The sequence below is a fragment of the Prionailurus viverrinus genome, chromosome B2 (genome assembly GCF_022837055.1).
Source record: "Prionailurus viverrinus isolate Anna chromosome B2, UM_Priviv_1.0, whole genome shotgun sequence".
Taxonomy (NCBI): Eukaryota; Metazoa; Chordata; class Mammalia; order Carnivora; family Felidae; genus Prionailurus; species Prionailurus viverrinus.
Window position 1 is genome coordinate 34,711,220 of NC_062565.1, and position 25,102 is coordinate 34,736,321.

At 41.6% G+C, this 25,102-nt stretch overlaps 1 protein-coding gene across 4 annotated transcripts in view; it reads left to right on the forward strand.

Annotated features, from left to right (window-relative positions):
- The window catches only part of MAPK14 (mitogen-activated protein kinase 14), a 74,183-nt gene extending 50,978 nt beyond the window's left edge, over window positions 1-23,205 (forward strand). For 2 of the 4 annotated variants that reach the window (XM_047858307.1, XM_047858305.1), the window contains exons 9-12: window positions 14,504-14,583; window positions 16,924-17,002; window positions 19,800-19,973; window positions 20,794-23,205. In XM_047858307.1, coding sequence (XP_047714263.1) covers window positions 14,504-14,583; window positions 16,924-17,002; window positions 19,800-19,973; window positions 20,794-20,861 — 401 coding nt within the window. In that variant the 3' untranslated portion in view covers window positions 20,862-23,205. Of the gene's footprint in view, window positions 1-10,430; window positions 10,511-14,503; window positions 14,584-16,923; window positions 17,003-19,799; window positions 19,974-20,793 lie in introns of those variants that run through there. The other 2 variants (XM_047858306.1, XM_047858309.1) reach the window with 2 other exon arrangements.
- The last annotated feature ends 1,897 nt before the right edge of the window (window positions 23,206-25,102 follow it).

The following is a 25,102-nucleotide window of genomic DNA, read 5'->3' on the forward strand; positions in this document are numbered from 1 at the left end:
GTGTTGAGCACAACTAGAGTTTAGCCCAGTTGAATTTTACTCTTAACCTTTCAGGCTGATCCTAAAAAAATTAGTTAGGCAGTCTTTCCTCATTTTTTTTTTAAAGTTTATTTACTTATTTTGAGAGAGAGGGAGGGACCGAGAGAGAGAGAATCCCAAGCAGGCTGCATGCTGTCAGCGCAGAGCCCAACACAGGGCTCGATCCCACGAGCTGTGAGATCACGACCTGAGTCGAAATCAAGAGTCAGATGCTTAACCGACTGAGCCACCCTGGCACCCCCTCATTTTTTTTTAAAGGTACCGATGAGATGAGAAAGTTAATAATTTAGACTTATCCACTTGGGGGCCTGGAAGGATATTAGAAAACATCTAATTGAACCCCCTGTTTTTTATACATGTGAGGAAACCAAGACCCAGAGAAGATAGATCCAAAACTATTACTTATGACTCAGGTCACGGTTTCTTTACGTTATTTTATTTGTTACCTATTCCCCAAATTTTTCTTTTTCTTTTCTTTTTTCTTTTTCTTTTTCTTAAAATTTTTCTTTTTCTTTTTCTTAAATTTTTCTTTTTCTTTTTCCTTTGGAGGATGTGCTGGCCCCACAGATTCTTTCTTTGCCCGGCAAGATGTGCAGCCACTGCTTATTTATGCTTTTTAAATGCAACTGAATGCTGAGGCAGCCTCTAGAACTGCTCTTCTGTTGAGTGCAGTTTTCTCCCTGTTTTCCTCACGTATTAATCATATTATTCTCATCTAGAACTGGTGGTTTTAGGGGTGCGTAGGTGGCTCAGTCCGTTAAGCGGCCGACTTGGCTCAGGTCATGATCTTGTGGTTCGCGAGTTTGAGCCCCGTGTCGGGCTCTGTGCTGACAGCTCAGAGCCTGGAGCCTGCTTCGGATTCTGTGTCTCCCTCTCTCTCTCTCTCTCTCTGTCTCAAAAAAAATAAACATCAAAAAACCTGGTGGTTTTAGCTTCTAGATAAGAACTATCTAATAGAATTGTCTGTGGTGTTGTGAATGTTTTCTGTTTGGGCTGTGCACTGGTTGGTAGCCACCAGTGACATGTGGCTACTGAACACTTACAATGTGGCTAGTGAAACGTAGAAACTGAATTAAAAATATTTTCATGGTAAAAGGTATTAACATAAAATTTGCCATTTTACCTTTTTCTTATTGTGGTAAAAAACGCATAACATAAAATTTACCATCTTAACCATTTTTAAATACACAGTCCACTGGCACTAACTATACTTACAAAGTTGTGCAGCCATCACCACTATCTTATTTCCAAAACATCTTCATCACCCCAACGGAAACTGTACCCATTGAACAATAACCCCCATTCTTCCTTCCCACAGCCTCTGGTTTCCTCTCTTCAACTTCCTCAATTGGCTTATTCTAGATATTTCATATAAGTGGAATCACACAATATGTGTTCTTTTTCTTGATTATTTCCCTTAGCCATAATGTTTTCAAGGTTCATCTGTGTTGCAGCATGTTATCAGGACTCCGTTCCGTTTTATGTGTATGCCCCTGTATGCGTATGCACTCATCTTTTCGTTGACACTTGGGTTATTTCCACCTCTGGCAACTGTGAATAGTGCTGCAATGAACATTGGCATATAGCTCTCTGTTTGAGGCCCTGCTTTCAGTTCTTTTGGGTATATATATCTAGCAGTGGAATTGTTGGGTCCTGTGGTAATTCTACGTTTACTTTTTTGACGAGCTATCAGACTGTTTTCCACAGCAGCTGTACCATTTTACATGCCCGCCAATGATGGAGGAGCATTTCTCCGTGTTTTCACCAACACTTATTCTTTACTTCTTTTTAAAAAAAAAAAATTTTTTTTTAATGTTTTTATTTATTTTTGAGACAGGGAGAGACAGAGCATGAGCAGGGGAGGGGCAGAGAGAGAGGGAGACACAGAATCCGAAGCAGGCTCCAGGCTCTGAGCTGTCAGCACAGAGCCTGACGCGGGGCTCGAACTCACAGACTGTGAGATCATGACCTGAGCTGAAGTCGGACGCTTAACCGACTGAGCCACCCAGGCGCCCTCTTCTTTTTTTTTAAGTTATAGCCATCCTCATAGGTATGAAGTGGTATCTCTTTGTGGTTTTAATTTGTATTTCCCTAATGACTGATAATGTTGAGCATCTTTTCCTGTGTTTATTGGCCATTTGTATATCTCCTATGGAGGAATGTCTGTTCAAGTTCTTCACCCATCTTTTAATTGGGTTGTCTTTTTGTTGTTGAGTTTTTAGTTCTTTGTATATTCTGGATATTAAACCTTTATTAGATATGTGATTTGCAAGTATTTTCTCCCATTCTGTGGGTAGTGTGTTCACTTTCTTGATAAGGTCCTTTTTAGAAAAAAATTTTTTTTTAATGTTTATTTATTTTTGAGAAACAGAGAGAGACAGAGCATGAGCGGGCGAGGTGGGAGTGGGGGGAGAGAGGGAGACACAGAATCCGAAGTAGGCTCCAGGCTCTGAGCTGTCAGCACAGAGCCCAATGAAGGGCTCGAACCCACAAGCTGTGAGATCATAACCTGAGCCAAAGTCAGACGCTCAACAAACTGGAGCCACCGAGTCGCCCCTCTTGATAATGTCCTTTGATGCACTGAAGTTTTGATTCTGATGAAGTTCCAATTCATCTATTTTTTTCCTTTTGTTGCTCATGTTATACCTAAGAATGTATTACCAAATTCAAGGTTGTGAAGATTTACTGTGTTTTCTACTAAGAGTTGTGTGTGTTTCTCTCCCATACTTAGGTCTTTGATCCATTTTGAGTAAATTTTTGTATATGATGTCAGGTTTGAGGTCCAACTTGTTCTTTTGCATATGGAAACCCAGTTGTCCCAGAACCATTTGTTGAAGAGACTATCCTTTCCCCACTGAATAGGCTTGGCATTTCTGTCCAAGGCTAATTCTAATCCATTTGTCTGTATATCTATGCTTATATAACAGTACCACACTGTTTTGATTCCTATAGCTTAATAGTAAGTTTTGAATTCAGGAAGTGTGAGTCCTTCAATTTTGTTCTCACTGTTAAATGGCTGGGGATTTTTGTTTGTTTTTTGTTTTTTTGGCCTTTCAGGCTCTTTTGTAATCCTATATGAATTTGAAGATAGACTTTTCCATTTCTGCAGGAAAGGCTGTTGGAATTTTTTTTAATATGTATTCTTAATGTTTATGTATTTATTTTGAGAGAAAGTGTGTGCACATGCACAAGCAGGGGAGGGACCAAGAGAGGGGGAGAGAGAGAATCCCAAGCAGGCTCCAGGCTGTCAGCACAGAGCCAGGCACCAGGCTCCATCAGTCCTACAAACTGTGATATGATCTGAGCCAAAATCAAGGTCGGATGAGGCGCCTGGGTAGCATCGGTTAAGCATCTGACCTTGGCTTAAGTCATGATCTCTTTGTGATTTTAATTTGTATTTCCCTAATGACCAGTAATGTTGAACATCTTTTCCTGTGTTTATTGGCCATTTGTATATCTTCTGTGGAGGAATATCTGTGTGCTTGGAGCTCAGATCCTAGAGCCTGCTTCGGATTCTGTGTCTCCTTCTTTCTGCCCCTCCCCTGCTCGCTCCCTGTCTCTCTCTCTCTCTCTCTCTCTCAAAAATAAGTAAAACATAAAAAAACAGAGTTGGATGGTTAACTGAGCCACCTAGGTACCCTGAAAGGCTGTTGGAATTTTGATAGCAATTGCATTGAATTTTTAGATCACTTTGGATAATATTGACATCTTAACAATATTAAGTCTTCCTATCCATGAGCACGAGATGTCTTTCCATTTTTCAGTTCTTAATGTCTTTCAGCAACGATTTATCATTTTCATTGGACAAATCTTTCACCTTCATGGCTAAACTTATTCCTAGGTATTTTATTCTTTTAGATGCTATTGTAAATGGAATTGCTTTCTTAATTTCTTTTTCAGGTTGTTTATTATTGGTGTGAAGAAACAAAACTGATTCTTGTTGACTTTGTGCACTGTGTCTTTACTCCATTTTTTTATTAGCTCTAGTAGGTTTCTTGCAGATTCTTTGGTTTTTCTATCTATAGGATCCTATCATCTGCAAATAGAGATGGTTTTAATTCTTCCTTTCCAGTTGCTCTGGCTAGAACTTCCAGTATAATGTTGAATAGCAGTGGTGAAGTGAGAATCCTTGTTTTGTTCTTACCTTAGAAGGAAGTTTTTCAGCCTTTCTCCGGTGACTGTGATTTTAACTGTGTATTTTTCATAAATGCTCTTTATCATGTCAAGGAAGTATCACTTCGGAGAAGTTCCTTTGGATTCATAGTTTTATGAGTCTTAAATATGAATTTCAAATCTTATTAGATTTTATTTAGATTACACTGAAATTTAGTTAATCTCATGTGATTACTGGTATTGCATTGGACAATGCAGTTTTAGATCTCTATAAGTCTTCTTCGTATTCTACCTTTTACTCATTTTTTTGTGATTAGTCTCCTCCTTGAGAGATGCTTTTAGTACTGGTTGTTAATAATCCTTGGAGTTCCCCTAAAGGTATAAGAAATACTAATTTTTGTCTTAAAACTAAGTATATATTGTTAGGTTTGAAGCTATTCTCATTTATGACTTTGTAGAACACTTTTTCCATCTAGCTCAAAAACACGATTATTTTTTTAAAGAATGAAGCCTTGCCTTAGAAGTCCAGTCAACTAGGTATATCAGGTGGACACAGCTGGTGAACTTCACATTAGAAGATAGTGAGAATACAGAATGTCCCTTCAGGCATAGGGCTAGCCTATTTCAAATGCCATTGGTTTTGAGAAGAGTGGCCAGTTAGAAAATGTTATTACCAATACTTAATAGTCTGTAGCGTAAGGAAGAGAGAAAATGAGTTTCAGAGCCCTGTTACACATCATATACTCTTTCCTCTTCTGGAGACCACAGTGTTTGTTTGCTGTCATTTTCCTTTTCTAAGTAATCAAATGTATTTCCTTCATGTGTAAAACTTTTTTTCCTTCTTTCATTAAAAAAATTTTTTTAATGTGTTTTTATTTTTGAGAGAGAGAAACAGAGTGTAAGCAGGGAAGGGGCAGAGAGAGAGTGGGAGACACAGAATCTGAAGCAGGCTCCAGGCTCCACACTGTCAGCACAGAGCCTGGTGCAGGGCTTGAACCCACAAATGGTGAGATCATGACCTGAGTTGAAGTCGAATGCTTAACTGACTGAGCCACCCAGGTGCCCCTCCTTCTTTCATCTTGATAGAAGGGGTACCTTTAAGATATTAACCTGAGGATAATGGGGCTGTTGAGTTATAATCTACTTGCCATTAGCTGCTGCCTTACTCCATATGAATTTCCTTAGTGTATTAAATTTGCTCCTTAATTCTACTTTATTTATTTCTTTTGATGTTTTTTCAAACATTTTATGAAATACAAAAAAAACAAAGAATAACATAATGAACACCTATGTTCACAGCTCCCAGATTATGGGCTAAAACACGCCAGTAAAAAATTTCTGATGTACCCCTTGCTGTCACGTCTACCCCTCACTTGCAGTCACTAGTTTCAAATATTCTCTCATTTTACTATTTTTTTAATTAAAAAATAATAAATAATCTCTACCCCCAGCATGGGGCTGAAACTCACAAGCCCGAGATCAAGGGCGGCATGCTCCACTGACTGAGCCAGCCAGGTGCCCCTATTCTCTCTCATTTTATTTTTTTTTTAATTTTTTTTTCAATGTTTATTTATTTTTGGGACAGAGAGAGACAGAGCATGAACGGGGGAGGGGCAGAGAGAGAGGGAGACACAGAATCGGAAACAGGCTCCAGGCTCTGAGCCATCAGCCCAGAGCCCGACGCGGGGCTCGAACTCACGGACCGCGAGATCGTGACCTGGCTGAAGTCGGATGCTTAACCGACTGCGCCACCCAGGCGCCCCTATTCTCTCTCATTTTAAAGCAGTTTCATGGGGTGCCTGGGTAGCTTAGTTGGTTGAGCATCTGACTCTTGATTTTGGCTCAGATCATGATCCCAGCATTGTGGGATTGAGCCCCTGTGTCAGCTCTGTGCTGAGCATGGAACCTGTTTAAGATTTTTATCTCTCTCGTCCTCTCCCTTCTCCCCAACTCACGTGCTCTCTCTCTCTCTCTCTTTCTCTTAAAAAAAAAAAAAAAAGTTTCACTTTAGACACTGAAAGCAAGGTCCTAATAAATGCTGAAGAAGAAAAAAAATTTTACTACATTATTTGCCTTTTCTTCTCCAACTTGACAATATATTTTCCCAGAAAAGGTTGGAATTTTCACGTGTGTCCACAAACCTAAAGTACCTTAAGAATTTTAGTGTGCGTGACAGTGAAAATGACTATTTTGACAACCAAGAAGAGAAGAAAGTAGGCCTAAGTCTTCTAGTCCATCCTGTCTGTCACAGGAAGGTTTTCCACCCTCCAGACATTAATGTTCTGGCTTTGTCTAGAACACTTAGAGGTGAATAGAATATTGGTTTTTTTATTTTCCTTCTGATTACCCCATTAACCTTAGGCTGATTTCCTCATCTATTCATTCTACCTATTACTTTTGTTACAGAGAACCTAAAGAGTAATCTTGGGCCTCAGTGGTTGTTTTAGAAAGGACCAAGACATCTATGATTTGAATTTTGACAATTTGATCATTATAACTGAAACACATGTTTACCTAACAGGAAAAATTTCTTCTATCTAGGGGGGAAAAAGAGGGTTAAACCAATTATGAAGGATGGCTTGTTGTGGAGATAACTAATTGTCATTATGTGATAAATTTTGCTTTGCTCTGCTTATGTAGCTGCTTGAAGCACCTTCTGGCCTTAACTGCCTGGACAAATTGTAGTGGCCTTACAGTAGCTGGTACTATTGGAAGACTGACCTGTATTTCAATGGATTTGCCAGCTCTTGGAGAACCAACCTATGGTGATTTCTTCTGAGGTCTGCATGCTTTGACTTCCCTCTTACAAGTGCTTTTAGCTACTAAGTAGATTCTTGTTTTGCATTGTGTGCTTACTAATCTCCCAAGTATTGGCTATCATGCTGTAGCAACTCTCTTTGCCCATAGCCCTTACACACTCATGGCATTATACTTGCGTACTCTTCATGGTGTAGACACTTCAGTTGGAAGGTTTGAGGGCTTTGTTAGGCCTGATATTAAGTGAAGCAACTTTTCTGGACTACTTTTTGTATTTAGACTTTCCATCGAGTATGGTCATTACAGGCTTTTTAGGGCAAGGCAGAGGGCTGGAGCTGAGTTAGAAAGCATATTACAACTAGTCTTTTCAAGCCAACCAATATTTATCAAACTATACTGTGGAAGGTGCTGGGGATAAGATAGTACCTGTCCCGCAAACCAGAGTGATCATACTCAGTGGAAAGTGAGTTATAGGAGTTACCAGAACAAATGTCTACTCTCTCATTATAAAATAAGACAGAGTGATAAAAATGCTATAATAGAGGTACAAATAAGTTATTGAGAAGAAGTAAAGTTAATTCGAACTTAAGATATCCAGAAAGACTTCACAGCACAGTTCTTGTTTGAGTAGGACTTTGTAGAATAAATAAAAAAAGACTTGATAGGAGGGGAGAATGGAGGATATTCCTGCGTATGACTTGCATAAATAAGAAGGTGGAAGCTTAGAATTGCCTAGAATATTTGGTGTGCATTGAAGCAAACCGTCTGAGGCAGTCAGAAAAGAAGCTTGATGCCAAGCCAGGGAGGGCCATGAGGGGCTAGGAATTCGGGCTTTATTCTTCAGACGTGTGATTGTTTTATACTGGCAGAGACACGGGGCCCCCAGCTCATTGCTGTCGTGAGCCTCTGTGACTAGTGGGAGTGCCACACTCTTCAGGTATGATGAGGTGAAGGTAGGGCGGTTAAGAAACTCAGCCCAGAGTCTTCCGGCTTCCCTGAAGGGAGTATAAAACTTGACTCTCATTTCAGTAGTCAGAAGTCTCTTAAACAGGAGTACCAATCTCAACAGTTTTATTTCCCGAGATTAATTTTGACGCATATATTGTAAAACTACCTGTTTAAGAGTTGAAGTAGTCTAGTTGGTTTTCATATATGATATACTTTGTGTTGTGGGAGAGCTACCCAGTTAAATTTGTTCCTGAAGAGTGTGAAGGGACTTAATACTTGTAAACTGAACCAATTAAAATGGGCAGAGGGGATCCTGTACTAAATTCTGTTGTCATATAGCTAATTTTATTATTTTATTTATTTTTTAATGTTTTTCTATTCATTCTTGAGAGAGAGAGAGAGAGAGAGAGAGAGAGAGACAGGGCATGAGTGGGGGAGGAGCAGCGCAAGAGAGAGACAGGAATCTAAAGCAGGCTCCAGGCTCTGAGCTGTCAGCACAGAGCCCAACACGGGGCTCGAACTCACAAGCCGTGAGGCCATGACCTGAGTGGAAATCGGACGCTCAACCGACTTGAACCACCCAGGCGCCCCTTAATTTGATTGTTTTAAAGCAAGACCATATTTGTCCATCCTCCCCTCTCTGTCCCCATTATCGGATGCTTTAGTTTTTTTTTTTCTTGTCAGCACTTTGAACTAAGAGTCAGTATTGAAATTTTAACCTCCAGAACACATTGATTTTTGCCATTTGCAGATGACAAAGTTCTCTACTATATTTAATTTAGAAATGATTTCTGTGAGTGGACTTGTTTCTAATTTAACCTTGTTTTCTACAGAACACAAATTGTTTGGGTCTAGGCTGGGGTTTGGCAAACCTTTTCTTAAAGAGCCAGATAGTAAATATTTTAGGGTTTGGGGACCATATGGTTTCTGTTGTAACTACTCAATTCTGCTGTGTAGGGTGAAAGCAGTTACAGACAGTACATAAACGAATGGGCATGGCTGTGTTCCAATAAAACTTTATTTTCAAAACAGGCAGCAGGCTGGGGTTTGCTGACTCCTGTCTAGAATGTTCTTCCATTTAAGCCAATTTCTTAGCTGGGGGTGGGGGTGGGGACGGGGAAGAACAGGGCAAGATGCCAGTGATATTGCGTAAGTAATTCCTGTAACTTAGGCAACTGTGGTTTGCAGAAGCCATTATTTTAAGTTACACCGTATTACCTTTATATGTGTAATCATAAACAGAAATATTTTTCTTCCATCCTCCTTTCCTTCCTGCTTCCTGAGGAGAAGATCTCCTCAGATATTTCGAGTGCCCACCATGTAGCAGATAGCAGGCTAAGCACGGGGGATAGGTGGCAGTCAGGGTGGCCCGTGCCCTCATGGAGCTACATACAGATCAGCAGAGGTGACAGAAAGCAAACGAAGTAATTATAGATTGACGTTTGCAAGCATTGTGCTGGGGTAGAGAATACAAGGAAGAAGGGGCTTTCTTATTTAGAATGTGGGGGGAGTCCTCTCTGAGGAAGTGAGACCTGAGGTTGAGAAGGATCTAATATGCCAACAACCTGACAGGATGTGTGATAGGCACCAGAAGACAGTCATCCTCCCCTCCTTTTCCCCGAATGTCAGTAGAGACGTGGATAAACTCTCACACTTTCATAGAGAATATTAAAAGCTTACTTTATATAATTTTTTTCTCTCCCCTTTTAACTTCCTTTTTGGGCCAGACTAAAGGCAGTAAGAACAAACGAACAGTTTCTGTCTTCTGGTTAATATATGCACATACGCGGAAGAGTTGGCTACCCGAATAAGGGTTTGGACGTTGTAGCCTATTGTGTAGAGCCTCTGGGATGTGTGAGGTTTGTCACTGCGCTTTTGAGATGGAAAACTCTCCTGTTCTGCTTCATGATGGCGCTCCTGAAGAACACGCGGATGCAGTGGGGGAGTGGGGCCCTCTGCTGGCCGACTATCACTCACAGCTCCTCTCTGCCTGCCCTAGCCATTGCAGAGGGAGAGGTTTCCCAGAGGGCACGCTCAAGTGGTGTTAGGCCCTGGGGTAGTCGCAGGCTCCTGTCCTATTACAAGCTCCTTGGGTCAAGCCTTTCGGGGGAGTATTCCCAGGGGAGCTTGGCCAGCCCTAGCTCCTATGCTCTGCTGCTCTTTCTGTTCGTGTAGCACTCTGCTTACCAGTGCATTCTGCTCAACTGGCTTCTGACGCTTTGGTGGAAGGCAAAGAGGTTAGGTGTGGACTGAGTGAAGCTTTTGTGCTGTCACCTGCTGTCTTTGACCCAGCTAAAGTCGCTTCACTTTACTGATGGGTAATGTTGACAGATGCCCGGAATGAATATAAATTGGGGGTGTGAGTGGTAGTATTTTGAGTCTTTGCACAGGAGGAACATGTTCTACTTGAAGTGACCATCCATGGAAGCCCTGATCTAGGTTAATTCACCATTTTGGCTTGGCTGGGGGTTTTCACTTTTTGTTATTGGGGTATTTTGTTTGTTTGTTTTGTTGTCGTTTGTGTTTTTTATTTTTATTTTGTCCCAACATTTTCCTTTATAGTCCACCATTAGATATTGATCAGTTGAAGCTCATTTTAAGACTCGTTGGAACCCCAGGGGCTGATCTTTTGAAGAAAATCTCCTCAGAGTCTGTGAGTTGATGCTTTGATTGTAATTATCTGCCCTGTTGGGAGCCTCTGCCGCTTCCCTCAATCTGTACTTTGACCTGGGTATGTTTGTAAGCACGTGTGCCCTTTTGTGCTGACTTCCAGGATGAAGTATAAGTGTGTGTGTATGTGTGTGTGTGTACAAATTTGCTCAAGTGCATGTGTTTCGTTCTCTATTGGAGTACCTACGTAGATCATGAGAGCTGGTATTGAGCAGTTGTGTCCCAGTAAATGATTTGAGATTCTAACTCATTCCAAGAGATCAATGGAAAATTGGTCTCTGTTACCAAGCCCTGACATCATTTTCCTCAGCAGTGTCACATATACCTGAGCTCTTTTTATATTCTGGTTAGTGCTTGCTCTCAGAGCATGAGCTTCACCATGTACTAGTCTAGCTTCATCACCACAAGGATGAAGTGTGCATTGGGTGCACGCTACTGCCCTTTTCCAGAAGTTCCTGCTTTTTATTGTTTTAGAATCGACAACTCTACATCTTGTATAAGTTGTCTATTCTCAGCAGGGCCATCTCTCCACCCTGTCTCCAGACCAGTCCTAGTACTTCACATCCACTGGAGTTGGCTTGTAAATCCTTCCTCCCACAGCCTGCCTTTGTAATTACAAGTCAAATAACCTGAGAAAAAGCTTTAGAGCTAATGCTTTCCTGCCTCTAAGCAGGGGTTTAGAGAGAAGCCGTGGGAATGTGACTCTGGCTTGCTTTGGCTCCGATTTCCTGCTGTTGGTCATTTTCTGGGGCCAGAGATAAGAGAGAGATCATGAAAGCTCAGCCTTTCTCCCTTTTCTCCTCTGTCTGCCGCCAGGCAGTTGACTAAAAGGGAAAAAGAGCTGTGGAGCCAAGCTCCAGTCGTGCCTTCCTGAATTCTCGTCCCAGCATTCTGACTAACGGGGTCCCTTTGCCCAATTGGAAGGACTGCTGGGTAGCTGGAGGCAGGCTTGAGCAGGTGAGTTTGAATGGTTCATCGTCTCCCTTACAAAATAAAGAATATTGTCATCTGGTATGTTTCCGGTACATTCCTTTAAAAGACCACAAAGTCCAGTGTATTTATCAATTTCTACTCTGAGGGATGTAAGAGACTGTGCTGGCTCTATTATTTTGTTTCATTTATTTATTTAAGAAGAAGAAGGAAAAGCACAGAAAAGCTGTGACTTGCCTGAGTCATGCACTGAGTCACTTGGCAGAGCTGAGCATAGATATCAGATGTTCTGATAACATGATCTCTAAACTTGAATCTCATGCGATTGCACACTATTTTGAAAGTCATTGTCAGAGTTACTGACCACAGTGTTAACCCAAAGGAGTGTTTTCTTTTGCTTTATGAAGTGCAGAAGCTGGATAGAATGAATCAAAGAAGATACGAGATGCTGCGTAGTGAGGATGGTGCCTTATTGTTTTAAATGCATTTGCTGAGAAAAACCGGTAATAGAGAAAACACGGGGGCAAGGGAGCGGGGTTGGGAGGAAGTTCAGTTTGTTTACTGATAGTACTAATGAGACTAAGATAGTAAATTCATTCCCTGTCTGGGAAAGTCTGTTAGCAGCTCCTGCTTAGTCGTGTCCCCCACCCCAACCATCCACCTTATAGGTATGTGCTGTTAGTCATAAGAATTTCTAAAAGAAAAAGCATGGGTAATATAGTATTTACCTATTATTAATCCATCATTTATCGTTAAGAAAGAAACAACATCAAGTGCCCAAACTAATAATGAGATCACCTTTATCTTCAGTGAAATAGGATATATTATACATTTAAATAGCTCTAGAGTTGGGCATAATAAAATGGAGTACCAGAATATAGAACGCACTCAAATAATATTGTATTGAGTACAGGAATAAGAAAGTTGTTTTTTTTTTTTCCTACATGGTTATGGCGAGTAAATAAAAGGGGTTTTAAACTTTCAAAACGGTAGACAAGATTAATTTGATGTCAGTGATACTCCCCAAGTACCAGTTTATTTTAAAAGCACATGATGTGTAGGATACATGCTGTGTAGATAACAAAGCCAGGTGAGGAAACCTGTGTAAAGGTATTAGAAATAAAAAGAAAAATTCATTAGTGAAGGAATGTAATAAAAAAAGAAAGCCAATAGGTATTTTCATCACTCGTGAAGAATAGTGAGGTAGTGATGTCATCACTGATGTAGAAATTCAATCAATAAATAATAAGACATTGTAAGAAAATGCAATAATGGGTGGGCTGATTGAGAACAAGTTGGGATGTGCTGGGAGAAAAGGGGATAAAATGGGTCATGGTGGATGGCTGCGGAGAGAGTTTTTTGGTTAGTGACCCAACACCTATAGTAATCAGTGAAAGAACAAAAAAAATCTCATACTAAAAAAGCAAAAGCCCTTTCACTGACTCACATTTTTCTCTAGAAATCTATTCTTCCTAACCTCCTGACAGGAAGGGGGTATAAGAACCTATTTGACTAAAGGAAACAAAGACAGAAAACGCACAGGCCAAGTATTGTTCACAAGAAAGACCAGAGAGGTGGCAGGATTTTAAGATTTTAAAACCCAACTGGTGTTCCACTATTGCGGGGGTTTACTTAGTGGGCCCCCTGTGGTTACATTTCTTGGCATGCAAAGTAACGTTCGTTATGTAACTTGCTTAAAGGTAAATCTCAACTTTGTTGAGAGAAAGTTAAAACGACTTCATGCCACCTTTTGAATCTGCTGGCCTGTCTTTGGGCCGGTGTGAAATAGAATGTGACAGGCGGGGTGGAGCGTGTGGCCCCAGCCCTCTCCTGATGGCCAGCCTTACACACGTCATCTGACCCCTAGGGCATTGGAGCTCTGAGGAGGAGTTAAGGTGAAAATTTACTGAAGGGAGCCACAAAGAAATGTAATTACTTGACCAGGGTGCTCACTGAAGATGCCACGCCAGCCAGCCGCAGCGGGGAACAAAAGGTTTAAGAAGAAAGGGAATACAAGACCATTTTTATTGAATTGTGTTGATTTTCAAAAACCCATCACTTCTCCTTTAATAGGAACACATGATAAACTGGCAGTTCTTACAGCACTTTGGAGGCGGGGGAATTGTGTTAAAGCTGATGGGACAGCACGAAGAGGAAAGTTTGGAGTGCCGCTTACATACGCGCGCGTACCTACAGAAGACCTCATGGTTCGGTCCCGGCAGACTGTTTTGTAGGCTCCCTCCCGGCTGTTTATGAAGTGGAGTCAGCCTGTCCACCTGTTAGAGACTTGTGGAGGAAATCACTGAGGCTTGCTAGAACACCATCAGTGGCCTGTGACTTCTGTTCCGTCCTTGCCATTGGCTTCTAACTTTCCCCCGTGTCTCCTGTTTCTTCCTGTGTGTTTGTGTGTTTGTGATAACACACAAACTGTGTGTTTGTGGCATGTTATAAATGTACCACGACTAATGTCTTTGAAACTTGGCATTGCTTATCAGCTCACACACCCGGCCATGTCTTACGTTTGGAGGGGTGGTGCCTTGGAGAGTCACCAGAACCTGTGCCACAAAAATTTAACCTCTTCCTTGAATGGATATATTGAAAGTTTTATTTTGTCCAGTCCAGAGCCAAATCAAAATTTTCTGAATCCTCTCCATTTACCTCCCCCCCCGCCCCCCATCCCCAAGCAAACAGATTTAGGCCATCCTGTTGAAAACAGTTCTCTGGCTGGCATCCTGGATCACAGGGCAGTCTCTTTCCAGGGAGCCTAAAATATTTCATGTTAAAGATGATGCTAAAATGAAAGAAAAGCAATTTTTCTTATCTGCATGGCCAGTCACTGGCTGCATGCCTAATAACTCTCATGCCATTCATAGAAGTGTGCCTTAACATACAGCCTTGGGCTCTGGCCTGGGGTGGGGGTGGGGGGAATGAGTGGGTGGGTTTTTCCTTTGTTTTGGGGTGGCTTTTTTGGCCTTCTTAAAAACTTGAGTTGAAAGTTATTTTTTTGCACTGTATGTTTAACAATGCCCTTGACTAGGCATCTAAGATATTAACCAGCTTCAGCAGATTATGCGTCTGACGGGGACCCCCCCTGCTTATCTCATTAACAGGATGCCAAGCCATGAGGTGAGAACAAACAGACTGTATAGGGATATCCAATTCAGAAGGCCACATTTCATTTTATTGCCACTGTATAATCAACACAGTTTTTAATGTCACTGAGTGCTTTTGCATGTGCCTTGAAAGGCTACTGATGACTGCCTGTGTGCTGTTGCAAGATGTTGACATTTGGGATAAAATGTCATCCAATCCTATGGATTGAGAATATAACTTACAGGCTTGTAAATAGAAAATGATATTACTTCTATATTTGGGTTTTATGAATATAGTGCTTAAGAGACTGTTGTGTGTTCCTAGTTAGGGTATGTTACCATCTGATGGCTTTAGGCTGGAAGTGTATTTAACTGAGGACCATTAGGATGGTCTATTCGTCAATTTTTTATAATGAGCAAAAGAGTATTATTCCTTTAAAATACAAAAAATCAGTAAAATATCCAACACGAATAAGTACTGTATTTAAAAGAAAATATGTAAATAATATGGAATAAATATGAACACTGATACAGGATAAGGTGTCTTCTTGACCAGTTCTTACTACTTAATCTAATGCTAGCTTTCTTATCAGAGGTGATTGGGGCACTTCTTTCTAAGGCGCCTTTAATGCTTTTGGGAGCCAGGTTGGCATCCAGAGGCCCTTCCCAGCAGCTTTGTTTCTATTTCAGCTATATTTCAGTCTTGAAATTTACCTTTTTTTAAAAAATCTTATTAGAGGGATGACTGTTCCCTGCATGAGACAGACAGGTCTCTCTTGCCTCTGTTTTCCCTTCATCCTTTTATCTTTACGCTCAAGTAGGAAGGGATTACAGCCATGCGGACAGTCGAGTTCTTTTCAAAGCGGACTCAACGGCTTTTCAAAGCGGACTTCTACTTGCGCCCATACAATGACTAAGAAGGTGAAGTTACCCTAGCAACCAGAGCTTTTTCTAAGGTTGTGTGTGCGTGTACATTTTTACACACATACAGCGTACACACATACGTTTAGTGTTGAGCCTTTTAAAACAGGAATTTTAAGGAAGTGGTTAAGATAAAAGAAATTTTATCTCAGATGGACTGATAGTGAGTGGGGTTTACTTTTTGAAACAGGGATGTCCATAGACATAGTTTAATACCTAATCTCTGAAGTACACATTTATGAGTTACATTTGTATTTATATGATTATTCTCAAGACCAGTTTTTGGCTTGCCTTGGTAGAGCTATCAGTCCTGAATAATATTTGGTGCCTTAAGTTCCTTAGGGTGAAATTCAGAACTTGTGAAGTTGAAACACCCTTAGTGAATGAGAGCAAACTTTCTAAAGGCAACAGTGTTGGCAGTTAATGTCTATTGAGCCATCACTCTGAACCAAGCACTGTGCTGAGGAAGTGCTGGCTTATTATCTCTAATCCTCACTGCAGCCTGGTGAGGTCAGCATTGTTAATCTCATTTTACAGAAGAGGAACTCAAGACTTAAAGAGAGTAAGTGACTTACCCAAAGTGATAAACTCAAGATACAAACTCAAGCCTGTTCCACCGTAGGGACCAAACTAATAACAACTATATTGGTAATATAAATGTTTGTGTCAGAATTTTAGTTTGAAGCTCTTTCATAAACTTTTATCGTACTTGAGTATCACAGTGACTGTATGTTACAGGCAAGCCAAATACTAATATCTAATACTAATATTTTGCAGATGAGGTCACTGATGTGTTAGCTGAGGACTAGCCCCAAAAGATGTACCTTCTAAGTGGTAGGGGAAAGGTTTCCACACAAGCCGTGTAACTTATAACCCACTATTGTTTGTTACTCGTAATAATTAGTGTTTTTTAAATGTGTTCAAGACTCTTAGAATAATATACTAGGCTTATGTTTACTTTCTTGTTACCAAGATTACTTTGTTAGCAAGGTTTAACATGAATATCCTTTTTATGTACCAAGAGTACCTACTGAGATCAGCACCATCAGAAGACTGCTAGTCCTAGACTTTCCTTAGGAGTACCAATCCCTGTGCTAATTTTAGCTTTCTAGGAAGGCTGTTTCAGAAAGGGGAACTTCTTAGATCTCCTGGCCTCTTTTTTTTTTTTTTTTAAACTTCTGATCCTTTGATCAGAAAGCTATTAAAAGGGAACTTAATTGGTTAGCATTCTCATTCACTTGAAATGTAACTGTGAGAGATAACCAGAATAAACAAAGGTGATGATCATACATAAGGCAGTAAAAGAGAAGTCTTTAACTGAATATCAAAGACAGTCATAAACACCGAAGCTAGCAGATTTTGTCAGTTAACACTTGTTCCTTGGCAGGACTGAGACTCCAGGAGCAGTAACATTATTGAACAAAGCCATTTTGAAAACCTTTTATTTTTACAGGCAAGAAACTACATTCAGTCTTTGACCCAGATGCCGAAAATGAACTTTGCAAATGTATTTATTGGTGCCAATCCCTTGGGTAAGTTGATCGTATCCTCATCTCAAGGATATTGACTTGTTTATGACATAAATTGGGGATCTGAAGAAGAGTTTTTCCTTTTGATTAAATAGGGTACCACTGGGGCACCTGGGTGGCTCCATCAGCTAAGCATCCGACTTCAGCTCAAGTCATGATCTCACGGTTTGTGAATTCAAGCCCCACATCGGGCTCTGGGCTGACAGTGTAGAGCTTGCTTTGGATCGTCTGTCTCCCTCTCTCTCTGCCCCCCCCCCCCCTTCTTGTGTGTGTGTGCACGCTCTCTCAAAAATAAATAAAACATTAAAAAAAAAAAAGGGAGTTGCTTTATTCCTTAAAGCTAGGGCTAATAGATGCTTTGGTTGGCCCCTAAAAGTGTCATTGCCTGAGCCTCTAATTCCCTGATTCAAGGACTGTGCAGTGGACAGTGCTTTTTAACGGCAGACACAGAAAAATCAGATCAGGGCCTTCCTGTGACAGGGAGGGGGCAATGCTATGATAACAGTATAATCAACCTTCTCTCCTTTCTGAAGATTGTGTTGTGTGTGTTATATGTCACATGGTATATGTGCAAGGTTGTGGGATGTTTTGAAATCTCTCAGTGGGTCCTCCCTCTCCTTATGGGTCCCAGCAGCTGATAATCACGACTCCCTCTTCAGGTTATAGTGAAGGCTGAGTGGCTTTACCGTTTTAAGTACTTCTTCCATAGTGATTGTTGAGAGTGATTTCAGTGTTACTGTGATAATTCTTACAATAGCAGAGATGCTCACCTTTTTTGAAAAGTTGGGCAGTTCTGGGTGAGCCTGTGTCAGCCTTGGAGATCGTAAGTGTGCCAGACCTCAGCTGGGCCACTCTCACATCCAAAAATGAGTCCACAGACTCATCAGGGGTATACAGAATTCTGTGCGGTCGGTTGAGGTTTGCATCTGCCCTGGTACGCTCCCGTTGGCTTTGTATGATTTATTTGAGCTGTAATATCCAGTTCAAGGATCTGTGAGAAGCTCTCTTTGAGTCGTAAATACGCTAGGATGTTGGGAAATCATGTTGTATTCTGGTAGCTTTCTTGTCTGTCATTCTGTTCTGAATGTATTTTCATCCTATCAGTTCATGTTTCAGACCTGGCAGTGCTCACTGTTTGACTTCCTCTTAGCCAACTCAAAGAGACTTGTTAACTCACTTTTCTAGAGAAGGGGGGAGGTATGTGTGTGTCCCAGCAGTTTATTTAGGTCACATCCATCCTTCTCTGGAATCATGAATTTAAATACTCTCAAAAGAACTGGATACCACCTAGCAATACAGACTGCAAATGAGTTGAATGGAGGCTCTGGGCCATCTGGTGTTCAGCACTGCACTTGTCAGGATTTAAACATGCCTCATAGCTCACTGCCAAACAGTGATGTCATACAAAGAGTTTCTTCTTGCAGACAGAACATGTTGTTACTGACCATGAACTTGTGCCCAGCATATTAACTGAGCAGGAGTACACCAACGATGTAAATAGTGACAGCTGTATTTTGTCAGTCACTGGCATCATGTTTAACTGGCATTCTCAAAACATGAATTAAAACTTAAATTGCCCTTTGATGTGGTGTGTATATTTGTATCTGTCAAGATCTTAGAGGAATCTTTTTCTTACCCCAACCTTATTCCTCATCAAGGTATTGGTTATTAGGACCTGGTACTTTTCACCCTAGGAGACCCAGTCAAATGCAGTGCGTGACCCTTAGCTGGATCTTGGTTTGGACAAACTAGGTATAAAAGACAACTTTAGGATAATTGGAGAAATGTTAACATAAGCTGGATTTTAGATGATATTTGAGAATTATCTGTTTGTCAGATATGATCGTTTTGTGACTATATAGAAAGATGTCTTTATGCTGAAATATTTAGGGGTAAAGTACCATGCCTATCATTTTATTTTAAAATGGTCCAGCAGAAAACACAGTTAAGTAGATAGATAATGTTTTCTTGTTTTTTTGAAAAACTTTTTAAAATGTTTATTTATTTTTGAGAGAGAGAAAGAGAGCTTGAACAGGGGAGGGGCAGAGTGAGAGGGAGACACAGAATCCAAAGCAGGCTCCAGGCTCTGAGCTGTCAGCACCGAGCCTGACGCGGGGCTCGAACTCACAGACTGCAAGATTATGATCTGAGCTGAAGTCGGATGCTTAACTGACTGAGTCACCCAGGCGCCCCTAGATTATCTTAATTGTTGGATATGGGTGGTGGTGGGCATATGAGTATTCACTGTACTATTGTTTTGTACACTGAAATTTTTCATAGTGAAAATTTTATTTCCTTTATCCAAATACCATGTCTCGCCCACACACCCATGTAAAACCCTCAATTTGTTCACTGTTTGAAGATCTGTTTAATGGATACTCATTGCCTTATGTCAGTAAATAAACAGTGCAAGCAGACAAAAAAATAAAAAAACAAAAATCAGGCTGCTTACCTTTTCCTGATTACTTTGGTTATAGGCTTTCATTTTGACACAGTTTGACTACAGTGGTAGCAGTTTGACATTGGCGTTCCACAAAAGCTTGTTCAAACAGAATCTCAGTTATTTTTAAAAATCGCTCTTTAGTAATGTATTCTTAAAAAGCACGAGACAACACACACACACACACACACACACACACACACACACAAGAAGAGGAATAATGTATCCTAGAGCAGACATTTGGGAGGAGAATTCTTTTGTTTATTATGAAGAGTCAAAATTGTGTGTTTGCTTAATAAAGCATAATTTTTTGCTATCATGTTAAAAACTTTTTTTTCCTTCCAATCCATGTACTGATAGCGGTGGACTTGCTGGAGAAGATGCTTGTACTGGACTCAGACAAGAGAATCACAGCAGCCCAAGCACTTGCACATGCCTACTTTGCCCAGTACCATGATCCTGATGATGAACCAGTGGCTGATCCTTATGATCAGTCCTTTGAAAGCAGGGACCTCCTTATAGATGAATGGAAGAGTAAGTCATAAGAGCAGGATTAACATCTAGTGTGAGGACTTAGATTTACAAATCTTTCTTAGGTGAGCCACTAACCAAAAGCTGTGGGAAAATAGAATTTCTGGTTATAACCGACTTGTTAAAACTTGTCACTAGTGTCTTTGATGCAGAACGAATATGTTTCCCTGATGGCAACTGTCTGTTGTAGATGATACTCTCTGGACCTTTGAGGTGCTTCTGTCTGGTCTGATTTTGCACACAACCCCTCACATCTGTATAGAGCTTTGAGGTTCTCAGAATCTGCATTTACAACATCTAAGTAGGGAATAAGGTATTTTTATAGTTTTACAGTTGATAGAACTATAGAATTATAGTTTTACAACTGATGGAGAGTTTTTATCTTGTCTGTTACCTTAGACCTAGTTAGGGACACAGCCAGAAATGGAGCCTATGTCTCCTCTATGTCCAATCTCAAAGTTTTTCCATAAAACACACATTCAGAACTCCAGTTAAATCCCCAAGCCAAAATTACCTGTTGCTGTAGCTTGCAGGAGTGCTCTGTTATTCCTGAGCACCTGCTCCAGAGAACTTTAAAGAGGAGACACTGAGGAATAAAACAAACAAGTAAAAATAGTTCTTTCACGTGTATCACTGAACTGCCGTGTAATCACACGTTCCATTAGGATAGCGCACATAAGCAATGAGGCGGTTCTTTGAAGTCGCCCATCAAACCATTAGCCTGCACGGGGAGGAAGGATCTCGAGCTTAGAAGCTTCGAGTGCTTGCCAGCAAAGAGAATCATCTGAACCCTCACATCCTACTTTTCCTTCCCAATTTCCAGGCCTGACCTACGATGAAGTCATCAGCTTTGTGCCCCCACCCCTTGACCAAGAAGAGATGGAATCCTGAGCACCTGGTTTCTGTTTTGTTGATCCCACTTCACTGTGAGGGGAAGGCCTTTTCATGGGAACTCTCCAAATATCATTCAAGTGCCTCTTGTTGCAAAGATTTCCTCCATGGTGGAAGGGGTGTGTGCGTGCGTGCGTGTGTGTATGTGTGTGTGTGTGTGTGTGTGTGCGCGCTCCTGTGCGTGTGCATGTGTGTGTCTGTCTCTGTGGGGGGTGGGGGGTGGGGGGTAAGAGAATATGAGCAAACTAGGATCACAGTGACTTCATGTGGGGTTCCAGAAGCTCTGTGGCAGCCACTGCTTGCTCTTTGTGAGAGTCAGCTCAGGCAGGCGAGAGCTGCCCTCTGGTTAGGGTTTGTCAAATGCAAAGTAAAAAATATTAAACGTCCCAGATCCCAGCCATGCTTTTGCCATTTTGGCCTCTCCTGTGGCCCCGCCTTGCGGTGGGGGGTAGACGCGCCTGCATCCCACAGTGGCACAGAGAAGGGGCTCACACTTTCTGGCTGCTTCAGAAGCCGTCCCTCAGCGACACATGCAGCCGAAAAGGACCAACTGGCTTCTGTGCACTAGTCTGTGATTGACTTTGCTTAATATGAGTCTCAGAACTCAGCAGGTATGTCTGAAACTGTAAATATGCTTGTGCCTTAAAAGGAGAGAAGAAAGTGTAGGCAGTTCGAGATCACGGCAGATGAACATTCTGAGCCAGGCAAGTAGTCAGGTTGTTGGACGGCCACTCGTGAACCCAAAGTAACCAGGGAGCCCCTGGAGGCATCGTGTGTGCATGTGCGAGCATGCGTGTGTGTGTGCTTCTCTCCCCCTCGCCCCCCCAGGTGTTGCCCTCTCTCTGCTCGCCCCCGACCTTCAGTGCCAAGGTCTCACGCATATCGGCCCCAGCAGGCAGAAGCCGGTTCTTGCTGTCAGTGTACTTCCTGTGTGCTCTTTATTCCCAGCAGAGTGATGATGTGTTTTGCACGTCTTGCTATTTGAGCATGCACAGCTGCTTGTCTGTTCTCTTCGGGAGGCCCTGGTGCCTGGCAGGTTTGCCGGTGAAGACTTCTTGGGTAGTTCAGAGCCCACGTCACCTCGGCCGATGCCACGGGCAGGTGACATCCTCTCTCCAGTCCCAATGCTATTTTATGTTGAACACAATTGATACTCTAGGTGCTTTTGATGTGAAAACTATGAAGAAATGGAACAGATGGGTGGATAGCATTTTCACTCTTGCCGTCTGGTTTTTGACAAACTATTTATAGGGAACCGTCACGGGAAAGATCAGGGCTCTTCCCGGGAATATCTCAGACTTTGAAAAACAAATTGTTCTCTTCACTCCCAATAGCCAATGCTAAGAAATGCTGAAAATCAAAGTGAAAAATAAAAACTCATGAGGCCAGAAACTCCTTTTGCTATCTTTGTCTAAACGTGGTTATTAGAGAAGTAACGAGGTGTCTTTTCCACCTGTCTTTGGGAGAGGGTCTTCTTGGCAGCTTAACATTGAAATCTTGGTCTTGGTTTGGGGAGAAAAAAATTTTGTTCCAGAATTTTGTATATTGCAGGAATCCTTTGAGAATGTGATTCCATTTGATGGGGAGAAAGGGCAAATTATTCTAATATTTTGTATTTTCAACTTCATAAAGATGAAATATCCTCAGGGGTAGAGAAGAGTTGCTTCCTTAATTTTCTGAATTTCAGGCATCTTGTGCCCCCTAAGGGCCCACGTATTTAAACCTTTTGTGAAATAAGAAAGTGTAAAGCCACTTCCACTGTTGGTGGCGCGACAAAATCTTGTATTTGGGACAAGGTGTATCCATTTCTGTATCACAGTGCCGTGGCGCATGCCCTCCGGAGGGACGGGGAGCTCCCCTGAGTCAGCTGTGGAGCGAGAAGGAAGGAGGCAGGCTGATGGGTGACCGCACCTCACCTGAGATTCTCCCCCTCTTTAAAGAAAAATGGACGCAAAGGCCTCATCTCCTTTATGTGCAGTTCAAATCCTCACAATCCACAACAAGATGAATTTTATCGGCCGTGTCTGATTGTAAATGCTAGTGTGATTTCCTGAAGAAATACTGCTCTGAGTATTTTTCATAAAGGTCTTTGCACATGTGATTGTGTATGTGTTAGGAGTCTGAATATGCTCCAGGAGCCTGGACTCGGCCGGAGCCTATGGAACAGCTCGTTGGTTTCTGAGCATCAGGCTCCCATCTCCTGATTTCTCTGAACAGAAAGCAAAAGAGAGAATGAGGGAAACTGCTATTGTATTTGTATTCATGAACTTGGCTGTAATCAGTTATGCCGTATAGGATGTCATACAATACCACTGGTTAAAATAAAGCCTATTTTTCAAATTTAGTGAGTTTCTCAAGTTTCTTATATTTTTATGTTGATTGCATTTTATTTAGTGCACAATATGGCATCATATCGATGTTCTTTCCATTGTGGCCTGGCGTACATCTCTTATAGATCTTAATATTACTCCTGAAATTTAGAAAACACTTACAGAGGTCCTTAGTTGTCCACTTTATGGTGAAGCAGATCTGAGTCACTGATGGGACGGATAGAGCAAATCGCAAATAAGGTATAACACAGCAGGCTCTGTATTACTACGCTTGGGTGTCAGGGTAGCCCAGGACAGGGGTCCGCAAAGTATGACCCCAGAGCCAGAGCCAGTCTACCGCCTGTCTCTGTATAGCCCACTAAAAATGGTTTTTACATTTTTAAGTGGTTGGGATCAAAAGAACAGTATTTTTGTAGCGTGTGAAAAATAATATGATTCAAATTTCAATGTCTGTAAGTAACATTTAACAGAACACAGTCACACATTTACGTATTTTCTATGGCTGCTTTTGTGCTTCAGTGACAAAGTTGAGTCGTTGCAGCAGAGGCCATACAGCTTACAGAGTCTAAACAATTCACTCTCTGGCCCTTTACAGAAAAAGTTTGCCGACCCCTGGCCTAGGACTTCAGTCTCCTCATGAGTGAAATGAAGTTTGTTTAGGTAGTTGTTTGGGTTCTTTTCAGCTTTGACATTCTATCTGTAGAAAGTATATTTTCATTTGGAAATTGCCAGAGAGAAGGTTGCATGTGTACCTATATACGTATATTGTTTATAGATTTTTAAGCAATCTGTTTTATGACTCATTTATCTTATGACCCCTGACAGTATTCCTCAAAACAAGTGACTTGCACCACAGGATTAAAGGTCCGCGAGGTCTCGCGGCTGTTTTCAGGGCCTGTGTCCGTGTGCTTCCTTTCTCAGTGGCCGAGGAATGCTGACAGGTGTCCCAGGCTGGATTGTCGAGGCCCAGCCTGCGAGGATATCGAGAGCATGCAGCCGGGTGTTCTGTCCTGCGGTGTGTGGTCCCAGGCTGGCAGCTGGGAATAATGTCAGAAGGCAAACTGAGCACAGACTCTTTGTTTCATCCTGTCCTCATCCGCTTCTTAAGAGGGTAAAAGGAAAGGGACCCAGTTGTCACACGTGATATATAAGCCCCTGCAAGGATCAGACAGTTGCAGGAAATATTTTGCCTTCGCATACCAGGCACGAGTGCTGTGACTCAGCCTTCCTCCTAGGCTTCTGAGTGGGTGCTGCCTGGTGGCTCAAGAGAATGGACACCAGAGAGAGCTCCCTAAAGCAAACCCACTGAAAATGGGGACCAGAATCTCCTAGTACGTGGCGGGGACTGGAGGACAGAGGAAGTCTGTTTGGGACGATCATGAAAACGGAGCAGAACTGTAAAAGCATATTCATAATTTCAGATAGGCTTTTGTCATGAACAAAGGACAAAATGTTTCTCACGTGACACCGTCTTTAACAGCCTGCGGTATCCTTCCCATTTTGATTTTTGCAGCGCAATCAGAGGGGGAATTTGGGCAAGAATATTTGAGGCTTCCTCAGTTTTCCTAAAGACCTCAATCTTTTGATACATTGTTCTTTTCTCTAAGTCTCTCTTGGTGATCGCTTTATTACTTTTCCCTTTTTATTGGCTGGTCGGAGTCCGCCAGAGCCACATTTTTGAGATCTAAGCAGTTTTCGAGCGTTATTTATCAGGTTTATCAAATCTACCATTTTTGCAAGATTTACTTGCTGCAGTTAATCTGCCTTATATTTGTGTCATTGGTCATATGCGTACAACGTAATTAGAGACTAACAGAAGACTAGAATGGGTAGGATAGACACTCTGGGTTCAGATGCTTATGAAGCAAAAAGGGACAAACTTTCTAAGTAGTCCGTTAACTAGTTGAATGT